This window comes from Drosophila eugracilis, unplaced genomic scaffold (genome assembly GCF_018153835.1).
Source record: "Drosophila eugracilis isolate 14026-0451.02 unplaced genomic scaffold, ASM1815383v1 contig_2167, whole genome shotgun sequence".
Classification (NCBI taxonomy): Eukaryota; Metazoa; Arthropoda; class Insecta; order Diptera; family Drosophilidae; genus Drosophila; species Drosophila eugracilis.
The window spans coordinates 3,432,627-3,457,487 of record NW_024573052.1 but is presented as its reverse complement, the minus strand read 5'-3'; the positions used below and the strand labels follow the sequence as shown (position 1 = coordinate 3,457,487).

Genomic DNA, 24,861 nt, shown 5'->3' with positions numbered 1-24,861 from the left:
CTGTGCCGGACAGAGGGAAAACCATGTCACAGAAATGGAAAACTAAAAGAGAATTTCCACTGGTTATCACATTTCTCTGTTTCCCTGAATAACTATGCAGTCTCGAAGAGGACAATTATGGATTTGAATTTCAAAAACGGGCGAGGTCAGTACTCACTCTTGAAGTGCTTGGGACAGCAGACGAACTCCACGCCGGAGAAGACCGAAATGCCGCAGGGCAGGAGCATGGCAAAGCTGCGCATCTGCATGCCGCGCTCCTGGCAGGCGGCTGCTCCGGTTTGGTTCCACCTCACGAATGGCCAGCAGCGGGAGGCGTTGTGGATATGGTCGAAGAGGCAGCCCTCGGGTACCAGCAGGGCGTCCGATTGGAATGGTCCTTCTGAAGCCAAACGTCGTCGAGTGATGGTTGGTGTGGTGGATGGTTAGAAGGGTCAAAGGAGAGCGGATCAGTTGGTTGGTCCTCGGATATGGGATCATCATCCTCATCTTATTCCAAGTATACTCACCGAGACAACGGAATGGCTTGATCCACCGGTGGGAGCCCTTGCACTTGGCCGCATTCAGAGCACCCTGGCGACACCAGCCGCCGATCTTCTGGTAGTGCGATGACTCCACAATGTTGGTTATATCTCGGTTCGGGTAGGCCTGGAATTCAAAACCAGGAGTTAAAGTGACTGATTTAAGTATCCGTTAGGGTTATGTAACAGACAGTTTTATTTAGTTCCTGCCACCCAGTTAGTGAGAAAGATTTTAAATTCCGGCTGCCGCTCGATTCATTATTAATCAAGTTCTCATTGGGGGCGATTCTCGGGAATTTCATTTATCTGAAAGGATTCACCTCCAGCCCCCTGCGAGCCGATACCCTTTTGAACTCGGCTCCTGTTTGCCATCCCATTTGATGTGTTTATTTCCCTCTTTTTGCTGCCGCTCGCCGGTTGTTCTTGTTGCCTTTGGCTTCCGACAATGGGCAGTGAAACTTTAATTGCCTGCCCGGTTTGATTGACTGACTAAATGACTGACTAACTGAATGGCCTAATAAAATATCCCCACATGTGTCTGTGTGGGTGCACGTGCACCCATCTCTGTGTGCGGCTGCAGTGGGTGCGGGTGTGTGTGTGTGTTTGAGTGTGTAAGTGTGTTAGTGTACGAGTGTGTGTGTGCACTACATTTGTTTCAAACAATTATGTGCCGAGTGGCACACACTCCTCTGGATGCCCCATTCCCATTCCCATTCCCCTTCCCTTTCCCATCTTCATCCTTGCCATCGCCATCGTCATCCTGCCACACACACACACACTCACATACTCACACAAACACACATACACACAACAGCTCATGAAAATGAGGCCTTTTTAAATGTTGTTTGAGTGCTTGGTTGCAAATGGCTGCCTCCCTGGGTGGGACAGAGAACGGTGATTGGTAGGGAAGGAGGGAAGGATGGAGGGGAGGAGAAGAAAAGCTTGGCAAGAAACGAGTGCAAACGGCACGTAGGCAACGCTCGCAGGCGGTCAGACAGCACCCACACATAAACACATACAACCCCGTCGCTCTGCCCACTTGCCCAACTGCCACCCCTTTCCGGCCCACACTGCGTATGGCTGTCGGCAACCAGGCTAAATAAAACATTAAAAGCACAAAATAATGATGCTGATGCATGTCAAGTCAAACTGAAAACCGAAACCCCAAAGGCCCTCCCCGGAACCCCTCGATTCTCCACCGGACTGCCCGGACTGCTGGCTGGACTGCTCGACTGCTCGACTGCCGGACTTCCCGGACAAACAGAAAATAAACCAAGTCCTGGCCATAAGACCTTGTGCTGTGGTCATTCCATATGCTGCCAGTGTATAAGCCCATAATGACACAGAGGACGGACTCTGGGCTGTATTGACAGTATAGCAACTATATAACCGATGGGAGTTCTACTCGAGGAAATCGAAGAGTGCCGAAAGAGATAATTGAAAGGCTCATCGTGATCATGAAAACGGAATGCATCTTAATTAAGAGCCGTCCAGTGTGTTAAGGAAATAAACATCCTTTGTTGTGAGAACTTAAGAAGATCCGGGCAGACCTTGAGGAGGCTTAAAATAACTGATTCCTTTTACTTGATCTTATAGGAACTTAAGCAGCAGCTAATCAGCTATCAAGGTATATACCCTGGAAAGACAGAGCCACCCGGGGCGATCCACTGTGCCCCAGGCTATGTTTTCGTTTCGGTTCGGGAGTTGCGTGCGTGCCAGCGACTCGATATAAACCATAGCAACTCCAAGGACCTGCCCGCACAGACCCACAACATTCCAGCACTTTAAAAATAAAGGAACGCACATTGTTGGAGGGACATGGGATTGGGCATGGGACTGGGCATGGGACTGGGGACCTCTGACGACGTCATGTCATTCACACGGCCCAGTGCCTGACCAGAGCGGTCGATGGAGTATATAAACGTGCCCCGGGCTTACGGATACACACACCCTACGCCCACCCAACACACCACCACCCAGGAGCCAGTCTGTGGAAAGTGAGACTCACTTTCGCAGGACCCGCCATGCCGCCCGTCGTCCTGGCTGAAATGTGTTCGTTATACTTGGCTTAATCAAAACATATTCAGCCGAGCGTGAGGCTGTTTAAGTGGCTCGCTTGAGAGAGTTTGCCGCAAATAAGCGCGGCGCAAGTTATTGTAACAGCATTTGAATCTTTTGTTTTGGCAAATCCACCTCCCTCCAAGCCCCCACCGCACACACAGCGGCACACACACACAGGCAGGCAAATTTAATTGTATAAAATTAGCAGAGAGCAAAAAATCCATGCATCGCTGCACCGCTTCAGTGGGCGAGTGTATGTGTGTGTGTTGCTAATGACAGACAAACAATTAAACTTGACATTTCGCCATTGTTCCGTTCTGTTTCGCACACACACACACACACACACACACACTGGAGCTCGCACACGCATGGGATTACAGGACAGGACGCCATTGTTGCTGTCCACACGCTTCACGAATATCCTTGAGCAATGCAATTAGACGGGTCTCGATACGCGGACACTAATGGCAGCGGCGAATGTCGTTTGCCTATATCGTTATCGTTGTTGTTATCGCTACGCTGTAGTCGTCCTTCGGATTTATTCCCGCTTCGCTGGATTCTTTCTTTCTGCTTCCTCTTTGCGTGTATGGAAAAAACTATTGCATACCTCTGGGCGGACTACTCACTGCACTTACAAATAATCCTTTCAAAAGTAATGTGAGCCTCTATTTAGTAGACTTGTTTCGTGGTTACGTTAAGCATTCGCCATGGCCAGCCAAGAACTACTTATCTGCTTACGGAAATTATCCATTCAGAGATACATTTCCCTAGCGAGGTAATGACTGCGGAAAGTTAACTGAAATACTGAGCGATTTCTGAAACGTTGACTGCCTTTCAATGGGCTTACCGTATAATAATATTACAATTAAACTGTTTTACTAACTGCATAAACTGTTTGCCCAAACTGCTGTAAAAAGTGTTTAAATTGTATTGTAATTGGATTGGCTTATTGGGCAAATTGTTGGCCGCTAATGGGCTGTGAAAAAAGTTGTTCGCTTTGTTAATAGTTGAAACAAATGGTTACGCGGCGCAGGCCGATTGGCCATATATGCATTGGATTTCTCCACCATTTCCATTGATTTATTGGCTTGGCTTTGGCGAAAATCCCGTTGCCCGGAGACATTTGCTTTATTTATGGTAAATCCACATAAACAGCTTGTAAAACTTGAATGCCCTGCTTTCTGTTATAATGGTGGCTTTATACAAACGCCCGATTTTTCAGTTTTAGCACAAGTTGCTCTTGTTCTTGATCGGCTTCAAGGTGAAGTACGAGTAGGGGCAGAGGCAGGGCAGGGGCAGAAGCAGGACCAAGCCAAGACCAAGCCAAACAAATCCAGTTAAACGAAGGAAGTCGGCGTGGCAAGTGAGTGTTTGACAGCGCCTAACATCCGCATAAAACATCTGTATCCGGAGGCGGAAACTGGGTACCAAAGGGGGGCGTGGCCAGGTCCCCGGTGTGCCCTGTCTGTCAATGCATGCAAAATGCAAACAATTGAGTTGCCAACAGAGCGGAGGAGGGAACACGGCCAGCACACCTGGCAGAGTGGAGCGCGTTATTGAAAATGATTTTTTAATGTAGCACTGACATGGTGTTCCATGCTCCTTCAACCAACTCGGTTTTCTTTCTTCTTCGTCCTTTTTTGTGTTGTTACCTTTTTTCCCCCGTTGGCAAATCCCTTCTTGGCTGCGACGGTGCGTGCCGTGGCAAATCATTTTGTGGCAACTTTCTATTTGCATTTTTTCGCATCCTTGCCTTGTTTGCCTTGCTCGCCTTGTTTTCATTTTAGTTTTGCCACACCTCTGCATTCTAGCGCCCAGTCCAGCGATGTACCACGCTGCGTATACGTAACCTGAAGCCTGGTCACGCGGCATGCACGTACTTTTATTTCTCTCTAGCTTAGCGTTTACGTATTTTTAGTTAACTTCAAACCCAGCCATTCAATGACGGAACCCCAGCACTCGACCTTCGCCCAACATGTTGACATTGAAATTGTAAAAATAATTTCCCATACGCCCCGTTGTACGGCAGAGAAACTGAAACTGAAACAGAAACAGAAACAGAAACAGCAACATCAACAGAAACACAAACACTAACGGGGGCATTAGGGCCAAAAAGGCCAAGCGCTGTGTTATTGTTGCCCCGACTGGTCCTGCGGCTTTTCCGTTTTCCCTGGCTTTGTTCTCGCCCCCGCTTTCCTCAAACTTCTGTGTCGCCGCCGAGTCCTTTCAGTCAAATGGCCAGAAAGCAAACACAATTCAAGGTGCCGTCCGAGTGCTGGGTGTATATATAGTATATATGCTATATATATATACGGTATATATGGCATTCAGTGGGCTTGCTCTGCGTGTCCACATGTGTGTTTAAAGTCCGGACCTGACAATGACGACCCAACCGGAGGCTCCTGTTCCTATTTCCTATTTGGGGGTCATCCCCATTATGGGCTAAGCTGATACGCACCGCACTGGACGGTAATGCCGTGTAATTACGGCTGCTCTATGGCAACCACTGTTGTACACAGTGGCTCGATTGCTCAATCGCATTGAGTTAGCCTGTCTGCGCTGCTCATTTGATTATGGATCAACTTAACCTGCACGGTCCTGTTCAGGGACATCCGATTGCTGGCCCCCTCCCGTAACCATAATCGGTTACGATGGTGAATAAACTCATTTGCTGCTGCTCCTCCAGTCGAGAGTCTATTCAGGCATGCCTCTACCAATCGTACAGATGCCAGGAACAATGCCCCGAGGAGCCAGGAAAGCTACTCCCATTAGCTGCTATTTCAACTTCGCTGGAACGGCAGTTCATCTGCGGTGCTGCCTAAACTATAAGTTGTTGTAAGAAAAGTCCACTTGAGGATGTTAATAGACAAGGATTTTCCGAAAACTGTGCTGCTTCAAACTAGCAATTAAAAGGGATTATGGCTGGAAAGTACATCAACTACGATATTCTATTTCCATGAATTCTCTGATTTTTGTTTGCTAAGAAGCAGTATTTTGTCCATAACGAAGCCGAAAGTGGTCCGTATGTGGAATGTAATACCTCGTAGGGCTCGTAATTTGATTCTTGTGATTCCCAATTGGTTTGCATTCAAATCTGGGAAACTTAATATTTGGACATTTTTTGAAAATTTTGATGATTTTTTATTTTACCCCTTATCAAAAATGCGAAAATTTGTTAAAAATTCAAACTCACAAAATCGCTAAACCAATGATGAGGAAAGTTTGTTGGGGTCGTAAGCTGCTCAAAACTGTCTTTACATTAGCTCTGAGCCTTCTTTTGACCAAGTTGTAGGTATATTTCCGACCAAAACTATGCTAATTTTCTGGCCAAACGCATAATCCTGATTTTGGGATCAAAATATGAAGAATTCTTCCGATAACAAAGGCATTAATTATCGGATCGTAAAATGTGATATAGCGTTGAATTCGTAATTCAAATTCCAATCGAACTGTGTCCCCACCTTAAAAAGTCAAAATTTAGCCGTTTTTCTGAAATTTTGATGATGATACCCCTTACAAAAAATGCAAAAATTTGTTGAAAATTCAAACACACAAAATCGCTAAACCAATGATGAGGAAAGTTTGTTGGGGTCATAAGCTGCTCAAAACCGTCTTTACATTAGCTCTGAGCCTTCATTTGACTGAGTTGTAGCTATAAAACCGATCAAATCTATGATCATTTTCTGGCGAAACGCATAATCCTGATTTTGCCCCCAAAACAACATGAATTCTTGCTATAACAAAGCCAATAATTGTCGGAATGTAGAATGTGATATAGCGTTGAACTCGTAATTAAAATTCCAATCGAACTGTGTCCCCACCTTAAAATGTCAAATGTATGCTGTTTTTCTAAAATTTTGATGATGTTACCCCTTACAGAAAATGTGAAAATCGGTTTATCTCATTTTTCTCCTCAAGACGACATTATTATGCCCATAACTCAGCCAATAATGGTCCGATTATGGAATGTAATATCTCGTCGAGTTCGTAATTTGATTTCCAACAAAACTGTATCCCCACCTTGAAACGTAAAAATCTTTCCATTTTTCGCAAATTTTGATGATGTTAACCCTTACAAAAAATCGAAAAATTTGTTAAAAATCCAAATTCTTAAAATCGTCAAACCAATGATGAGGAAAGTTTGCTGGGGTTGTTAGCTTCACAAAACAGTCTTTATTTTAGCTATGAGTCTTGTTTTGCCCAAGTTATAGGCATAAACCGATGAAAAATAATCCCATTTTCTGTCGAAACTCAAAATCCTGATTTCTGCTCAAAAGTAATCGAAATTATTCTCATAACAAAGCCAATAATTGTCGAAATATGGAATGGCATACATCGTTGATCTCGTAATTAAAATTCCAATCGAACTGTGTTCACAGTTTGAAATGTCAAATTTTGTACATTTTTAGCAATTTTGATGAAGGGGTACCGAAAATGCGAAAATTGCTTAATCCCATTTGTCCCCTCAAGATTACGCTATTTTGTCCATCACTAAGCCAAAAATGGCCCAAATGAGGAATGTAATACCTCGTAGGGCTCGTAATTTGATTGCAATGATTCCCAATTGGTTTGCATTCAAATCTGGGAAACTTCATTTTTGGGCATTTTTTGAAAATTTTGATGATGGTACCCCTTATAAAAAATGCGATATTGAGGCCAAAATTGATTTTCCCAAAATCGAAAAACGAGTGATAGGGGTGGTTAGTATTGGTCGTTAGCAGAATAAAACAGTCGTTCTTTTGGCTGTGGGCCTTGTTTTACCCAAGTTATAGGTAAAAAACTGAGGAAAGTAGTGTCATTATCTTTCAAAACTCAAAATCCTGATTGTTGTCCAAAAATAATCGGAATTATTCTCATAACAAGCCAATGATTGTCGGAATAGGTAATAAAGAAATACGGAGAGTTCACCAGGTCCTTTTGGTATACAGCCACTATTAGCAAGATTCTTAGTTTGGTCTGGTAACGGTTTGGTTTCTGTTGGCCATTTGGTGGACCTACAGAATGGCCCGACCACATGCCAGAGCACCACAATCAGGCAAGTTTCGCATAGCCAGCAAACCGAGGCCCAGCCACCGCCGAAAACCACCCGAAAAGCTCCGCCTGAAACCCACTTACCAGGGCAGGGCAGGGCAGGGACAGGGACAGGGGCAGGGGCTCAGCATCCCCAAACGGGCGGCACATACATCACCTTTAATGGGCATTATGTGTAAGCAAGCATTTAACTCTAAATGTCCGGCAACATTACAAACAATTGAATTAGGGACCCGCAACCCACTGCCCACCCACCACTGGGCCACCTACCGCTGGACCCGTCCAGGTCCCAAATCCCCGCTCTTGGTGGTGCAATTTTGCAGGCATTTAAGCGAGCGGCTTAGCTGGCAAAACGGGCCCATTTGTTGTCTCTTTTATCTGGGGGCGGAGAGTGCGGGTGTGTGTGTGTGTGTGTGTGTATCCATTTGGGCGGGCCTGGGCAACTATATTTAGCCATATCACAGATGATGAGGGGGAGCGGGGCTAAACTATTTAGCGACTAAATTACTTTTTGCCAGCTCAGTGAGTTTCAATGCGGCCATTATGGAGCGTCTCATAAATATAGTTCGGTTCGTGTCCTTCAACGGTGAGTGGCCAACCTGTTCAGTTGTTCATCCGTTCATCCGTTCATCAGCTCATCTGTTCATCAGCTCTGCTGTTCATCTGCCCATCTGCTCATCCGCTCACCTGTCAGCTGCATGAGGATTGAGATAATGATGCGGAAGGGTCAGAGGCAATTACAAGGGGCGCCTCTGAGGCTCCAATGATGCGCAAACTATTTCAGCCGCTGCAATTATGCACAAACAACAACAGCCACAGAGCCATTGACTTGCCGCGGCCTGTTTGTGCAGCTCTCGTGGCGACGTGTCCGTTTTGAAATGCCCGACCCTTGCACTGCACTGAAAACAAACTGCACTTAAGTTCTATGGTTTTCGATTGATAATTAGCCTTGTCACTCTTGATTGCTCGACAGTTCTGGGACTCCGATTAAGAGTTGGCTTAGACTCCTTTTAAGCGATCCACTTCCCTGTAGTGAATCAATTAGCTGGGGAACCAGACTCTTGCCGCCCCTGCCCAGTCACCTAATGAGATTTTCCACCAAATGAGCTCACAGATTCCCGAAACAGAGCCCTCGCCCGCCATCCTCCTAGTTAATTGAATTTAGATGCGATTTATGTCTGGCAAATGCAATTTCGGGCATGGCGACTTTTTGAAAGGCAGCCACTCATCAGCGAGTCTCATTTATCATTATTAATCCAGAGTTTCCGCGACTTTCCAAGCCACCAGGAGAACATCCCAGCCCAGTGCCAAGGCACATGTAACTTAACTCATTAGCCCGGGCAAACATGGGGGGACTGAATCCCTTTTTCCAGGGTCGACGCTATCTGCCTTTTTCGGGGCAGATGGGTCAACATTTTGAAGCCTGACACCGCAAGGCAAACACATCCAAATTAATTAATTTCCATTTGAATTGCACAGCAAGCACGGGGGAAGGGTTGCCGAAATTAAAACGAAACCAAAAAACCGAAACAAGAAACCAGTGCAGGGCACGGAATCGGTAAAAAATGATATAAATAAATATAAACATGTTGGCAAGAGCAGTCATCGTAGTAGTAGCTGGCCAGCGTGGCAGTCTGGCAAACTGGCAGCCGGACAAAAGGACAATGAAGCGCTTTTAATTAATTTCTTTCGCGGCCAGCGCCAAGGTAAAGCCAAACAAAATGGTCGAGTGGGAGCGTGTTGGCGTGATTTATTTGCGGAGCATGGGTGTGGGTGGGGGGTGGAAAGGGGAAAGGGGAATGCGGGCGGAATCAAGTGAGTGCAAAAACTGCATGCAAATAGCCAAATTTGCCCGGGCGAGAGTGTTTAAGGTGCGATTCCCGCTGCCACGCCCACCGGGGCTTGACATTAATGGAGAGTGCGGATTGCGAAACCCACCCTCCCCCTTATCCCCTTGATTTCCCTTTGCTGTGGCGTGGGCGGGGCCTTCGTTAGTGGTCGCTTGGTCTGAAGGTTTGAAGGCTTTTCATGCCATCAGCAGTGTGGAAAACGTGGCAACGTGGCAACGGGGCGGATGGAAATTGCGTGCAGCTGAAGTAGATGGTGGGAGTGGTCAGCTGCCCTTTTTGGCCACTCTCCATTTTCCATTCTCCAGCATTATGCATACAGCGGCCAGTCCCTAGTCCCTAGTCCCTAAATCTTCTAGCCGAGTGCCCAAACATGAGCAGAGATGATCGGACACCAGGGATTTAGTAGCTTACCAGGCCAGCAGCTGAGTAAACTTAATGATAGTTGTCAAAATGTTCACTTTAAACTGACACTAGACCCTGGCCAAGGGCCGACTTAAAGCCTTCGAACGATAGCTGCGGGCCCTGCTGCTTAAATGCGATTTTATTGGATTTTATACTCAGTGCGGCCTGCAGCCTGGGGCGCGAACGGGGGCAGGAACATCAAAAACATTGCCACCGACGTAAATTAAGCATAATAAATAAATTACCATAATTATGAAATGTGAGTGTGTGTGTGTGTGTGTGGCAGCAGAAAAAGGCGACATCGAATAAATGGGCGAGAATTACATAAAATATCAACGCGGGCAAACACAGAGGGAAACCGAAAACAGAAAATACAAAAATTACAAAATACGGCAAAAAAGGTCAGACATCCAAAGAAAAACCAAATGAAATGGAACGAAAGCGGGAAAACAAAATGCAAATGAAAAACCAATACAATATTTGTCATTAACATACATCATGCATGGCAGTGTGTGTGTGTGTGTAATTTCGATTTATGTTGTGGCAACACACAGCAACTGCAGGCGACAGGCGACAGGCGAGGACTTGAACTCGAATCTGGTGGCAAGGAGTTAGGGCGAAATTTGCATGTCAGAATCAAATGCGACAGTTTTGACAGCTTGCCGGGCTCATTATTTGCATACAGATGATCGTAATGACGCCGGCGACGAGTGCCGGAATGATGATGGCTTGGGGACCTGGCCTTAAACCACATCCCAAACCCAGGAGCTGCGTCTGAAGGCTTCTGGCAGTGGTGAAGACCTTAAACTACTTCCAACTGCCATACATAATAGCAACTCTTAATCCTAATTTGTGATAAATGCAAATGTATGAATCTTCCTTCGAACCAAGTAATCCCATCTGAGGTTGAATAAAAGCTAACAGGATCATTATAATCCGATAATCTCGAGGAGAAGGAACATCAAAGCGGAGGTAATTCTATTACAAATCAATGGAAGCCGCTCTCTCACTTCGGTGTGCATATCCTGATTAATATTCTGGCTCTTTAAATTTGAAATAAAAGCTGCAATCGGATTTATTTAAGCTGCTCCGAATCCGAATACATTTTCCCCCGTGGCTGGTGGGCAAACAAACACAGAGCCAGCCACAGACAGAGACAGCTGTTGGCTGTTGGCTGTGATCTGATTTCATTTGCCCTGCCACATGTCGCTCTCAATGCATTTTGCTCGGGAAAAACCGGGGGGCCAATGCAATGTCAATATTTATGAACTATTATTGAACATTTGGCGAAGCTGATGCTGATGCTGATGCTGATGATGATGCTGCTGATGATGATGTAATAACAACTCCCAGGCGCTGAATGAGTTCAGGAGTTGAGATGTAGATGGAGCCTACATTAGCCAGCGACTGGCAAAAGAAGAATTTAATTAAAAAGTTAAAGGAAATGAAACGGAGGACAAAATGTTGACTATGGAATGCCAATTTATGACAGCGACGACAAGGATGCCATGGCTTCGATACACAGGATACACACACACACACATACACATGGGAAACTCAAAAAGGGGAAGTGGAAGTGGAAGTGGAAGAGGAAGAAGGGGAAGTCCCGCAAAATGCAAAAAGCGAAAATTAATGGAAAATTAATTAAGTGTCGTTTAATGTTGTCTCAATGTAAACGCTTTCAACGCAGCGCAAATTAAATTGTTGATGCCATATAGCAGGACCACTCAGCCGTCGCTCCCCTCCCCTCCCCTTCCCTCTCCACCCCCTGTTTGGTGGCTGCTTTTGATTTATTGGTTTTCTTTCTCCACTTTTTTTTTCGTTTTGTTGTTTTTTATGCCACCCAGTAATTTTTCCTCTTCTGCCTGCTGCATTCTGGAGGCTCAGTCGAGCGTTAGCCAGGGCCATAAAATTACATTTTCCCCATGCCCACCCTCCTGCCGCCTGGCCACCATTGACCACATGGCGTATGCGCAATCTCAACGAGGCAAGCAGGAGCAGCGGCCAAGCCAGCAAGCCTCCTCCATATGCAAAGTGCAATGGAAATTGAAATTTTTCATGCGCCTTCTCTTTGGCTTCTCCCCGGCAATTCAATCAAATGCAAAATGCAAAATGCAAAATGCAAAAAAAAGGAAGGGAAGGGAAAAAGGTGGAACTGTGCCACACACACACTTACCTTCTTGCAGTAATCAAGCAAATCCATTTTATCACGCAAACATGTGGCGCCGGTTGTCTTCTTGCTGAGGTCCGTTACCCAGCGGCCCTCCTCGGAAAGATACTGCGGCTGGTAGATTTGTCCGGCCTCGCAGAGTACGGCTATCTGGGGCTCCCATCGCGGCGATGCGGCCTGGAAATGAGATGGAAAGCGGAGATTGAGTTTCAGATTGATATTGAGATCAAGTGGAGGTTAGTTTTGCAGTTTTGGTGGTCGATTGAGTGACATTTGCCCGGGAGTAACAAGTTGTCATTGTCGGGAATGGAGAGAAAATCCTATTCCAGGAAATGCCAACAGTGCGTATGCGTAATGTATGATATGTGTGTGTGTGTGTGTGTGTGTGTGTGTGTGTGTGTGTGTGTGTATGCCTTGGTATTTGTGTGCCTCTATCTATGTACGAGTGTGAGAACGAGCACAAGGGTGAGGCATCAACAAAGCCAAAGACAAGACAGCAGCAAACAGCAGACAAAGAAATGCCAAGGCACATTAATCATACGCCACGTTGTACAGGCGGCACAACACCCACAATTCTAAGCCCAGCCTCCCCGTCCCCGCGTCCGTGACAAAGCGATAAAAAATGATGCCACATCGTACGATAGATACGTAGATACGAAGATACTGTACACTGGATGGGGCTGGATAGGAGCTGGCAGGCCCAGGAGCCAAACAACAATTAATGGCCGTCATTAGGGGGCGTGGTTGAGAAGGAGGGGCGTGGCAAGTGGTGAGGCCAGGCGATTGCTTAAATGCTTCATTACCACATGACAGGACCATCCATGTGGCCAACTGCAGGCGCAGGCCCGACGACGATGATGACGATGATGAATGCCCCGCCAAATTATGCATAACGCCATCGATTGATACATTGATTGATTGACAAAACTGCGAAAGGATGGAAAGCGCTATTCGGAATTCAGGCAAATATACTAATAAACTTGAAGGGAACTCCTTTAATTGCGAAAACAGAGAGAGAGAATCTGCAATCACATCACATACCGAGATACTTTTGTTATGGAAAATGGGAAGTAATCTCGATGTACTCGGAGGTACTGTGGAAATCATCAAAGGGATAATCACAGTCAGCCGGCGAATAGAGAGCGGGATTAATGGACAAAAGGAGCGGGATTCGGAGCAGAATTGGGAGACAATGCCGGCGCTGATTGCAATCAAAGCGAGTTGCATGCCGGCCCGAGATTTCCACTCTCCAATTATGACCGGCAACAATGGGAGTTTCCCTGATCTGTGCTTTTCCTTTCGGCTAGCTAAAATCCCGAGGCTTAAGTCCCCGGGTTTTGTTTCAATTTTTTCGCGCGCGCACAATCAAAGTGGAGCAGACTTACCCGACCGCTTTTCGCCCGCCACCCCCACTTTTCGGCCCTTTGTTCTCGGTGTGCGTTGGGTCTGGAATGCAAGCGATTCGCGGAATCCGGCGAATGCACTCATTGATTCGCCAACTCATTCAGGCACTTGCCTGGAAAATGATCCCTCAGAAGTCTGCCGAATCGGTTGGGAACTTCTTGATGGAGAATGTAATTCGAAATTGGGAATACAATTTTTAGTCTTAATGGTTTTAGCTCTTGAACTTAAACTGGGAGCCTGCTTTTCCTGATTTCGAAATGGGAAATTTGAATTTTAACACCCTCCAAATAGTATTTGCTCCTTGAAGTTAATACGATAAACTGCGTGGCCCACTTAAAATGAGTTTCAAGCTGAAATCCATTTGCCCCAGAGACTGCGAGGCAGAGAGAGAGAGGCTGAAATAACGAATGTTGCAAAGTGATTAAACGGAAACTTTCCCTATCGCCGGGCACTCAATGTAATGACGCCCTAATGCATTCATAAATACATAAGGCCGCTCCACAAAATAATTATCGATCGGAAGCCGTGGGAATAAAGCCAGCACACACACACACACGCAGACACGAATGGCCAAAGTGCATTGGATGGATACTGGCAAGTAACGGATACTTGTAAAACTTCATTAAAGCCGACTTCCGGTTGCCAAGGCAACAGCTGAAATATGCATTATGCCCACGGGCCACTTTCCCCACCCCGCCAGCCAGAGCCCCTCTGCTGAATTTTCTTCGCCCTTCGCCTGTCAGTCGAGCGTACTGATGTGATGCGATGCGATGCGATGTGTTTGTGTGCGCCCAACTATTTCGAAAGTAATTAAGTTGGCAAAAAGGCGCCAACGCAGCTCTGGCTCAGCTTTTGTTTGTCCTTTTGGGCGAGAACGGAGAAGCAAGGGGAGAAACATGGGGGGAAAACAAGAGGCAAAGAGGGAGAGTGTCCCAGTGACAGAGGAGGACCAGCAATTTTTCCAGGCAATCTAATAATTCAACCAAAAGCAACCATACCCGCACACACGCACACTCTCCGCTTGGCCAATGCCCTTATCCAGCAGTGTGTGTCTGAGTTTGTTTATGCAGATTTTGTTTGGCTTTTGCCCGAGTCGGGTTTGCACTTGTTGTTGCAGGGACAGGGCCATGGGGCAGGGGGCAGATGCGGCGGCAATAATAATGTCGCTAGCCATGGCAACGCAATATGCAAACAAAAACACACAAAGACAAATTTGTAACAACGATGGGGTTTCGGGACTGGAAAAGGTATCCCCCAGGAGTGGAGATACATTTTTATACGGACTGCTGCATGTCCTGCGACCATTATGCGGAATATCCTCTTTGGCTAAGCCAAAATAATGAGCATAGACGACAGGGGCAGTCATTAAACGCAGTTCAACCCACTTGATCCTGGCACAAAGAGCGGAAATTCGACATTTACAAGAAGTCAAGTGGGAGTTGAGCTAGAAAAGGGAACAAGCCGCCTAAAGGTTTCCAATTCTATAACTTCTATGCTGGTTTTCGGTTAAGACCTGTCTGCAGAAAGGTCATTTCCCCGCTTATCATTGTGGCCAGCTTCCACATCCTGCGCCAAATAGCCGAGTCCACTGCTGAAAATTGATGAAGCCGGACACCTGGTCCTGCTGTCGGTCCCTCTGCCATAATGATCGAAGAAAGTTATGCGGAGAAAGGGGCAAAATCAGAAGCCGCCAAAATGGCTGGCGACAAAGGGAAATTGCAGCCGCACCAGGGTGTTAATGAGGAGGTGTTGGGGGTGGCGGATGGTCGAGTGCAACAGCCAAAGCGCTGCTACTTGTGGCCACGCCCACCGACCGAATCCGCCCCAGCTTCCGTCTGTTGCTGTCGTTTCACTTCCTCTTTTCTCGCGCTCCGGTGAAAGGCAATCATGGTGGAAAATCCCCCCCTTTCATCTGCACTGTTTGCTGAACAAGCTGAAAGGGCGACAAATTGTAATCAAATGCACGCATGAATGTGTGTGTGTGTGTGTGTGTGTGTATGCGATGGCCCGCCCACTCCAAAAGGGGCGTGACCGTGTGTGTGTGTGACAGGTTTTTGCTTGTTGCTTGGCCAAAAGGCGGAAGGGCGGAAAAACACGGTTAATCGGGGGCAGAGGAGGATGAAAATAGTGGAAAGCCATTGATTAACTTGCTGGGCGGAGAGTCAAACGGTGGTACTTGGACCTTGCAGCTTGCAGCTTGCAGCTTGGAACTCATAAACTGGCCAAGTAGTTGGAATTTCGATTGGCACCGCAAAGTATGCAGCAGAAGCAGTGTGGCAGGAAATGAGGACACTGGGAAAGTCGGGAAAGTCAGTTCCAAAGTGAGTGAGACCCGGGAAGCCAGAGCCATATCAAACAGGGGAAACCTAAAGCAGGCCATGCTTATCCCCTTAACCGGATCTAGTCACCACTGAGTTATTTGGTCAGCAGGTGCCAGTTTTAGTTCCCCTGGCTATCCATTCGCATCGTAACTTCTCGGAAACAATAACTGATCTGAAAAATGGGAAAGCTAAAAGATTTAGTTAAAAAAATTTTCAAAAAGAAGTCTCTGGTAGAGAAAGAGGAAGAGCCCAAATGTGACGTGGCCAAATCCAGTGATTCGGAAGGCCAGGGTAAGCCGGACGATGATCAGGCTCTGAATCTGGAAGATGAAGCAGCGACCACTCTGCAGATGTACATCGAAAAGGTTAACGCGGAGCGAGCAAAGTTTTACTACATCAATCAGGATCCGAAGACAGCGGTTCCGATCTTGAGGGACGCTAACGGAGTTGCCACTAAGGACAATCCCAATTTTTGGCTAACTGTTTTCCATAATTCGTACTTTCATAAAATGATTGAGGAGAAGGATGAGCCGGCTTTGCGCTGTCTCACTGATATAACGGTTAAATACTACAAGGGTGGGGTAAGTTGACCGCTCTAGCATGTGCCACCCCCTCAGATCTGCTCAGAATTAACTCTCCTCGCAGAAATCCTTCGCTTTAAAGTTCTTTTTCGGCAAGAATGAGCTGTTCAAAAACAAGGTGCTTACCAAGAAGTACTATCTAAAGACCCCGATTGATAGACGCAATCGGCTCGCCCTTTGCGCACCGCGTGTACTTCGCTGCAAGGGATGCAGAATCCACTGGGAGGAAAACAAGGATACCACCATTGAGACCTTTAAGCAGAAGAGGAACCTCGGTGGCGGAGACGAAGACGCAGAAGAGTGCTACATTTTCAGATCAGTTACAGTGCCATCTTTCTTCAACTTCTTCAAGCCACCACTAATCGAGGCCAGCGATAGCATTGAAGAGGAGGATTTGGACGACGACGCAGAACTTCGCACGAAAATATACCATTTGCAGAAGCACTATGAGTTTGGCCACATGCTGCGCGTGAAGATCTTGCCGAAAGCCGGTCTCTACTTTACTGGCGAGATTTTTGAGAATTCACCGGATACAACCGAGAGCGAAGATGATGACTAGCTGCCAGTGGGCCATCAGATCTCTTTGTTTATTTTTTATCATTGTTAAGATCGGAATATATATTTTCGCTAGAGGCAGATCTACCTCGCCTGCCTTGCCTACTTCGCGCTGCCTACAATCATTTTATGGCAAAGACTAGATTTCCCATTTCTCTCGACTTTAAAGCGCGCCCACAAATGCCAAGGGGCGTGTCCTGGCCAAAAAGTAGAAAGTAGAAAGCTGAGAGCAAAGCGAACCCGCCAATAAGTACTTCGGGGCTACTTATAATGGCCAAGGAGGGAGCAGGGCCGACAGAAACACAATTATGTTAATGTTTACTCGACCGTAATTAACTCAAATTTATGATATTTTAATTTCGCCCGAGCGGGACACTCGAGAGCGGTTGGAAGTTGGGCAAGCGAAGGAAAATGCGTGGGTGGAGGGTGGTCGGGGTGGGCTGTGTAGCAGCGCAGGAGCGTTGGAAAGCGACGGCGAAACAAACAAAGGAAAATTGCGTTATAATAACACACGTAAAAAGTTCCCATTCCCATTCCTGTTATGCTTAATGCGAGTTGGAGACAAATAGAATTTTAATGCAAAGTAAAACGCAAAATGTTTTCCCCTTGTTTGTAGTCCTTTTTTCTACATTTTCCTTTTTCCGTTTTTCTTTTACTTTTTGCTTTTTGCTTTTTGCTTTTCCTGGTCCTTTGGCAGTTGGCAAGCGACAGGCGACAGGCGAAGGAATAACAAATGCGCTGACCTGATCGACGGGTAATTACAGTGCGGTCCGTGAGTGTCTGACCTTGGAAATAACTCAGGGAAGTTCTTAGGTAACCTCTAAGTAAATGGAAATGAAGTTCCGAACCAGACTTTCAGCATACATGCTGAGTTATCTGAAGACCTAATCCGATTGCCGTATGACCTGACAATTATGGACCGCACTGTCCCTGGCTGGGCGTCCGGGGCATTCAAATTATGCTGTGCATGTGAAATGTCCGGACCAACAGTCAAGCACAAAAAAGTGATCATGGGTGGAGTGGCAATGGGAGTTGGATGGGGCGAGAGGATGAGAGGATGAGAGGGTGAGTTGGTGGGCAACCCTCAGCGGTAGCTGTGGCAACCGAAGACGTAGCAAGTGCAGATGAAAAAGCAGCAGGGAAAACAAAAACAAATTGTGAAAAATAGCCACAAGCCAGGGCTCTTTGGGTGGGGAAGGGACCTAAGTAGCGTGTCGCTTGAAGTAAGTCAAAGTTGGAAAATGGAATCGCTTTTCTTCTCCTTCGCACCCGCGGCCATTTTCTCATCTCTTTCTTTTTTTCCTTTTTCGAATCCATTGGCAAACGCTAACACACACACACACGCACACACACACGCACACACACACTGACAGAGAGAGAGACAGGGCTATTATTTATGAGTTTTCTACGTTCGCTGCTGTCTTTTGTGCATTTTCGCTTTTTGCCATTTAACTTTTTTCCATGATTTTCCTCTTTTTTGTCCGCCTGGATGTGTGTTCGTGTGTGTGTGTGCTATGTGTGTGTGTTTTTCTCGCTTCTCGTTTGTTTGTGGCTCAATTTCGAGTGTCAAAAAGCCTTGTTGTTGCTGCTGTTTCGTTGATGATGACTCAGCACACAGAGGCGGGGGTGGGCTCTTTCAGGGGGCGCTGGATTTTCGTTTCTCGTTTGGCCTAGCCTGGCCTGGCCTGCTTTCTGCCCATTTTGTGTGTTGTGCTTTCCCTACTTTTCCGCTTGAAGCCCGAAACGTGCCTAAGTGAGTGTGTGTGCCCAGGCATATGTGTGCGTTTAATTCCTCACTCACTAACACAGGCACACAGCAATACAGGAACACACACACAGGCACAAGCACAAGCACAGTCACACTCAAATGCAGATCGAAAGAAGCAAAGACTGAAACTCGAAACTTTTTGGCCAAAACTTTTTGCAGCCAGTAAGACCCAAAAATCATTTCTTCATTTCATCTCCGTCTCTGTCACTCTGCGGCCCCCTCCCTCTTCCACTTGCAGGTAAATCGGATGCTTTGACAGCACTCACTCACCCACATTTACACACGGACACACACACACACACTCGCACACACTCGCACGCATGCAAATTGAAATTAATTTTGTGAAAAGTGCCTGCAAGTAGCAACACAATTTTTCCAAGACAACTTTCCCACACGCGCGTGTGTCTGTGTGTGTGGCTCTTTTTCACATCACTGCGACTGAGTGTGTGTGTGTGTGTATGAGTGTGTGCACTGTACTTTCTAATTGATGCTGCTGAAAGCACTTTTAATTACATTTGCGGGCGGCAGGATGCCCCCAGGATGCAGGCCAGGAGCGGGGAAGCCCCGACCTAAAACTCAACTCAACTCAACTGAACTCGAGTGTCAGCGAATGCTCATCGACACCATCGTCATCATCCTCATTGTGGGCCAAGTGGCTCTATGCGAGCCCATGCCCATGCCCATGCCCATTCCCAGAAATGTCGCATTCTGCAAGCAACTTTCCGCTTTTCTTCTCTTCAATCGAATTTGAATCAGCTTCAGGATCACCATCGGTCTGTGAAGGTAACATAACTCCAGGATATAGTAGTCGATGTCGGTATGAATTGGCCATATTAACTGGCAGCCTGGGCCTTGCTTCCAACATCCCTTAGCAATGGAACTTTCAGTTTTATTTTAGCACTTCTATCGGAAAATGCAGTTGGCCACTCCATCGCCCATCGCCCATCGCCCATCGCCCATCGCCCATCGCCTCCTCCTAATTGATTTGCCATAGCTATCTCCTGCAGGAGCTCTTCAATTATACAACTTTTGGCCCCCAAATGAAATTACTCAAGTTTGCTGCCTCACTGCCAAGCGATTCGCTTTGCGTTCTGCACTTTCCTCGCATAATGTTTGATTCCCTCCGACGCCTTCCCCTCCCGCTTCTCTATTCCGATTCCTCAATTCCTTCTCATACACCCAAAATAATTTGGGTCACTCCAGCCGCTTTGAATGTCTCTCTCTTGTGCGGTTCATTATTCGTCGATTTGCTGCAGGTCCTTCGGCCCCTGCCTACCACTCGGCTCATTCCACTTCATCTCATTTCATTTCGATTTTTTATTCAGCTAATTGAGTGCGAGCTGGAAAGTGGTCAGGGAACTGGTGTAGGAGTGCGTTTAATGGCCCAAGATGACAATTGAAAACTCATTTGTTATGGCCTGATGTAGTTAAGCGATGGCCTGCCTACCCCGCCGAAGGACACCATGAATCATGAGAGAACGAGCAGGGCAAGACAAAGAAGGTGGACTAAGATGGTATATTACACTCGTTGGCTAATGGACTGATGGCCATTTGCCGGAGGACTTCATTTGGTTACCAAATTAAATGGCTTTTCCGACAGCCAAATAATCGGTGGATAGCAAGTGCTTATTAGAGATATATATCATCGCACTATTCCACTATCATACATACTTTTTGGGTAATATTAGGGCTTAATTGGAAGAAATTGAATTAAAATGCAAAGCCCACTCGACCACTCGACCACTCGACCACCCTGCCGCAGTCGAGGCAATCGACAGAATAATCCACTAGTTCTGGCCCAACTTCCACCACAATTCTAGGTCAGAAAACCCCAAAAACCGAATGGGAAATGGGAAAACCATGCGCAACGAAGTTAACTGAAAAATTAACGCTGAATCAGCAAAGCAATCAACAAAAATTACGCAACATTAATGCGCTTACAAGCAGGGATCAGCTGGGCAGAACTAAGAAGAGTCGGGGATCCCACCACCGACTATATATGTGACTATATATATATATATATATGTATGTATGTATGAGTGTGTGCTGCAGCCATAATGAAAATGCTGGCTAACAACATTTTAATCCCGGCCACAAATTGCTGAGGCTTAAAGCGTTCGTTCGATAATAAATATGATTAATTTTACACAAAAAGCCACCGAAACCAGGCCGGAAAGTGCAGGAGTGAAAGAGAGGGATGCGAACAGATAGAGACAGACTAATAAGTACAGTTGGCCACAAAGCATATCGGGCTTTGGGCCGGAGGGGTAAAGTGTTTTGGCTAAAATGCAATAAAGCTGCCAAAACAAAAAACTAATCAACAAATTATGGCAGGCTGGCTGGCTGGCAGGCTGGCAGAGAAACAGCCAGAGACAGTTAGGGAAAGTTGATGAAAATTCAGCCAAAGAGAAGAAGAGAAAAGAAGAAGTCGGGCCAAGGCGAGAAAGATGGAGTGCTGCATTCTTTCGGGCGACCATTGCAATTCAATTAACTGTGAAAACTAATTAAGTGACTCCTGCCGAGAAGAGGCGGCTTCCGTCCTTTGCAGCCTATGCATCAGTGCACTGCACAAAATTCCTCACCTCGTAGTCAAGTGATTCGAAATATCGATTTCTCAATCTTGTTTCTCGCTCAAAACTGTTCAGTAGTTCTTCCATAAAAATGAAAGTAGTTGTTCGAATATGAAGTGTCATATATCGCCGAGTTCGTAATTAAATTTCTAACAAAATGGCTTTTACACCTAAAAAATATAATTTTTTGGCCATATATATCAAAAATAGACATGTTACCCCTTATCAGAAATGCGAAGTCAGCTTACTCCCATTTTTCTCCTCAAGATGACAGAATTGTTGCCATAACTCAGTCAATACTGATCCGAACATAGAATGTAATACCTCGTTGAGCTCGTAATTTGATTTCCATCAAAACTGTATCCCCACCTTGAAACGTAAAATTTTTCCCTTTTTTCGAAAATTTTGATGATGTTACCCCTTACAAAAAAACCAAAAATTTGTTAAAAATTTAAACTCACAAAATCGCTAAACCAATGATGAGGAAAGTTTGTTGGGGTCGTAAGCTGCTCAAAACTGTCTTTACATTAGCTCTGAGCCTTCAGTTGACTGAGTTGTAGGTATAAAACCGATCAAATCTATGATCATTTTCTGGCCAAACGAATAATCCTGATTTTGCCCCCAAAACAACATGAATTCTTCCTATAACAAAGCCAATAATTGTCGGAATGTAGAATGTGATATAGCGTTGAATTCGAAATTAAAATTCCAATCGAACTGTGTCCCCACCTTAAAAAGTCAAAATTTAGCCGTTTTCCGAAAATTTTTATGATGTTACCCCTTACAAAAAATGTGAAAATCGGTTTATCTCATTTTCCTCCTCAAGACACATTATTATGCCCATAACTCAGCCAATAATGATCAGATTATAGAATGTAATACCTCGTTGAGCTCGTAATTTGATTTCCAACAAAACTGTATCCCCACCTTGAAAGGTAAAAACCCTTCAATTTTTAGCAAATTTTGATGATGTTACCCCTTACAGAAAATGTGAAAATTAGTTAAAAATTCAAACTCACAAAATCTCTAAACCAATGATGAGGAAAGTTTGTTGGGGTCGTAAGCTTCACAAAACAGTCTTTATTTTAGCTCTGAGTCTTGTTTTGACCAAGTTATAGCATAGAACCGATGAAAAATAGTCCCATTTTCTGTCGAAACTCGTAATCCTGATTGCTGCTCTAAAGTAATCCGAATTATTCTCATAACAAAGCCAATAATTGTCCGAATATGGAATGTCATACATCGTTGAGTTCGTAATTTAAAATCCTATCAAACTGTGTTCACAGTTAAAAATGTCAAATTCTGACCATGTTTGGCAATTTTATGATGTTACCCCTTATCGAAAATGCGAAATTAAGCCAAAAATTAATTTTACGAAAATTATCCAAAAAATGAAACAGAAAGTTTGTTTCGGTCGTTAGCTTCACAAAACAGTCAATAACTTAGCTGTAGATCTGATATTGACAGAGTTAGAAGCAAAATACTGATAAAAATATTGCGAATTTTATCAAAAGTCGTAATCCCTATATTCGGCTTTGGGTAACCATTACTTTTTCCTATAAGAAAGACAGCACTTATTTCTCTCTCTGTGGAGATTGCATGAGAATATTGCTTGCATACTTTTTGGCATAACTTTTGGCCTGGCCTCGACAACAAATTGAAATTGGAAGCTCTGGCGATGGAAGCCAAGGAAAGGGGGAGGGATGTGTGGGATTGGGGGTTGGGGGCAGGACTCGTGCGTGTTTCAAGATGGCGACTTCGACAACACTTGGAGCTAATGGCTTCGCAGCGCGGAGATAGCAGGGAAGGCGGAGAAAGGGAAGCCGGTAAGGAGAAAAGTTTTCGCCCCGACACCGACACGCTTCGACTGACAGCGACTAATTCCACTTCCCATCTTCAGCGCATGGCTTCCAGCCATACCCGCCCATCACCCCTCGCCACTCGTCCTTAACTCCTTTTCTCGCATTCATTTTAATCGCACGAGCGTAAGCCAAACGGAAAGCTTTTTCAATTTGCTGCCATACACAGCGCACACACTCTCGGATAAGATTCTCAGATATTATGTATCTTACCTAGCCGAAAGGATACTTAATCATCGGAGCAAGTCCTGCTTCTGCTCCGGCTCCTGCTCTAGCTCCTGCATCGTTCTTCGTCCTTTCCCGTTCGTCGCCCGTCGCCCGTTGCTCGGCTTCCCGCGCTGCGTGTGTTATCCGGTATTTAATAACCGAGGAGCTCGGGGCGGCAATAAGAACAACAATGGCGCAGCCAGCAACAAATTTGTGTGCATAATTTATGCCCTTTAGAATAGAATTTCCTCCTCCTGGAAGTTGGTAGCTGGAAGCTCGAGCAGATTGAGAACTCGAGGTGGGCGAGCGTGGAGGAGTGGCAGCCAGGATCCGGTGGCAATCAAGTTGGGATTGTACTATATCGCAGCCACTGCGAACGTACTTCCAGATAGCAGAACTTCTTTGGTTTCAGCCATTCATGAGCCAAACAACAGGGTTAAGCTTCTTGTTTTGCCAACTTCGGGCAAATAATGATATGGCTTGTGGCATAGGGTGGGGACACATCAACATATCATTTCCTATAGTGAAACTATATCTTCACATCGAGAAAAGCATATTCGATTCGCATCATTAGGAATTCGTAATATCTCCGAGCAGTCAAAGTACATCTTACTGGCAAGGTTACTTAGCTGATTCTGATAACAGAAAGTACAGGCACGGCATCGCCCTCTGCCCACAGCTTCCAAGGGCTTAAACCCCTACTAGCTTGTAGCCTGGTTCTACAAATCGTCATCGCTTTCCCGCTGATTGATTGCCCACTGAAACTGCAGTCCGCAGTGGATTCGATGTTGACCCATTTGCGATTACTTCCAGCCCTAGCCGCCCTCCGTAAGTCCCTAAATCGCTTTGAACTACGGCATGCAGGATAATTGCGACCACAACAACTGGGTGAGAGGGGCGTAACAGTAAGGTTAGTCGGGGTGAGAGGGTGCGGAAAAACAGGAAAGGGGCAGAAAGAAAGGGGATCAGACTGACTCCCCAAATCAGAGACTGAAACTGAGACTGAGTTGGAAAATGAATCGCAGTCGCTTTGATAAGCGTCGATTTAAGGCGTCGGAGCATTTGGCACACTCATTACCAAAGGGGTTGGCCACTCCCACACAGTACTACACCCACACACAAACAGCCACACACTACTCATAGGGCTTAGGAGCACATTCACCAGATAAATGCCATGATTGAATGGCGGAAGAAGGTGGAAAGTGGGCAGAGAGATAGGAGGGCGAGCAGGGTGAGCAAGGTGAGCAGGGTGAGCTACCTAGTTCATTAAATCAGCTTTTCCCCGATTTTCCTCTTTGTGCGAACTCGTATTGCGAGTTTCTTTGCCTCGCTTTGCTTTCTTGTTACGTTTTGCTCATTATCTCGACCCGCTCTTTTTCTTTTCTATTCTCCCTTTCTTTTCTTTTTCTTCTCTTTTTTGTTGAGCTTGCCAGCGTGGAGTCAATGAATGTGTTCATTCTAAACTGCAGTGGGAAAGTGGGCAGAGGGAGCGGAGGAAGCGGGGAAAGCGGGCGAAAGGGCGTGACTTACATGCATAAATTACAAACAGAAGCGAGCGCGTTCC

General features: G+C 45.9%; 2 protein-coding genes across 13 annotated transcripts in view; one reads left to right on the top strand and one right to left on the bottom strand.

The window, feature by feature from the left end:
* The window catches only part of LOC108105431 (amyloid-beta-like protein), a 51,134-nt gene that overhangs the window by 5,765 nt on the left and 20,508 nt on the right, over nt 1-24,861 (bottom strand). For 8 of the 12 annotated variants that reach the window (XM_017212002.2, XM_017212006.2, XM_017212005.2 and 5 more), the window contains 3 exons: nt 12,039-12,209; nt 507-645; nt 158-379 (listed from right to left, as the gene is read on the bottom strand). In XM_017212002.2, coding sequence (XP_017067491.1) covers nt 158-379; nt 507-645; nt 12,039-12,209 — 532 coding nt within the window. The remainder of the gene's footprint in view (nt 1-157; nt 380-506; nt 646-12,038; nt 12,210-24,861) is intronic. The other 4 variants (XM_017212003.2, XM_017212008.2, XM_017212013.2 and 1 more) reach the window with 1 other exon arrangement.
* Nucleotides 15,903-16,998, top strand: LOC108105438 (nucleosome assembly protein 1-like 1). The gene is made up of 2 exons (XM_017212023.1): nt 15,903-16,338; nt 16,403-16,998. Exons 1-2 carry the CDS (start codon nt 15,937-15,939, stop codon nt 16,895-16,897), a joined length of 897 nt encoding a protein of 298 aa, XP_017067512.1. The 5' UTR covers nt 15,903-15,936; the 3' UTR covers nt 16,898-16,998.

Bases quoted from the DNA above. Each gene is read 5' to 3' on its own strand.
- LOC108105438 (XM_017212023.1), top strand. From the start codon at position 15,937: ATGGGAAAGCTAAAAGATTTAGTTAAAAAAATTTTCAAAAAGAAGTCT. The intron at 16,339-16,402 runs GTAAGTTGACCG...CTCTCCTCGCAG, and splicing joins TTAAATACTACAAGGGTGGG to AAATCCTTCGCTTTAAAGTT.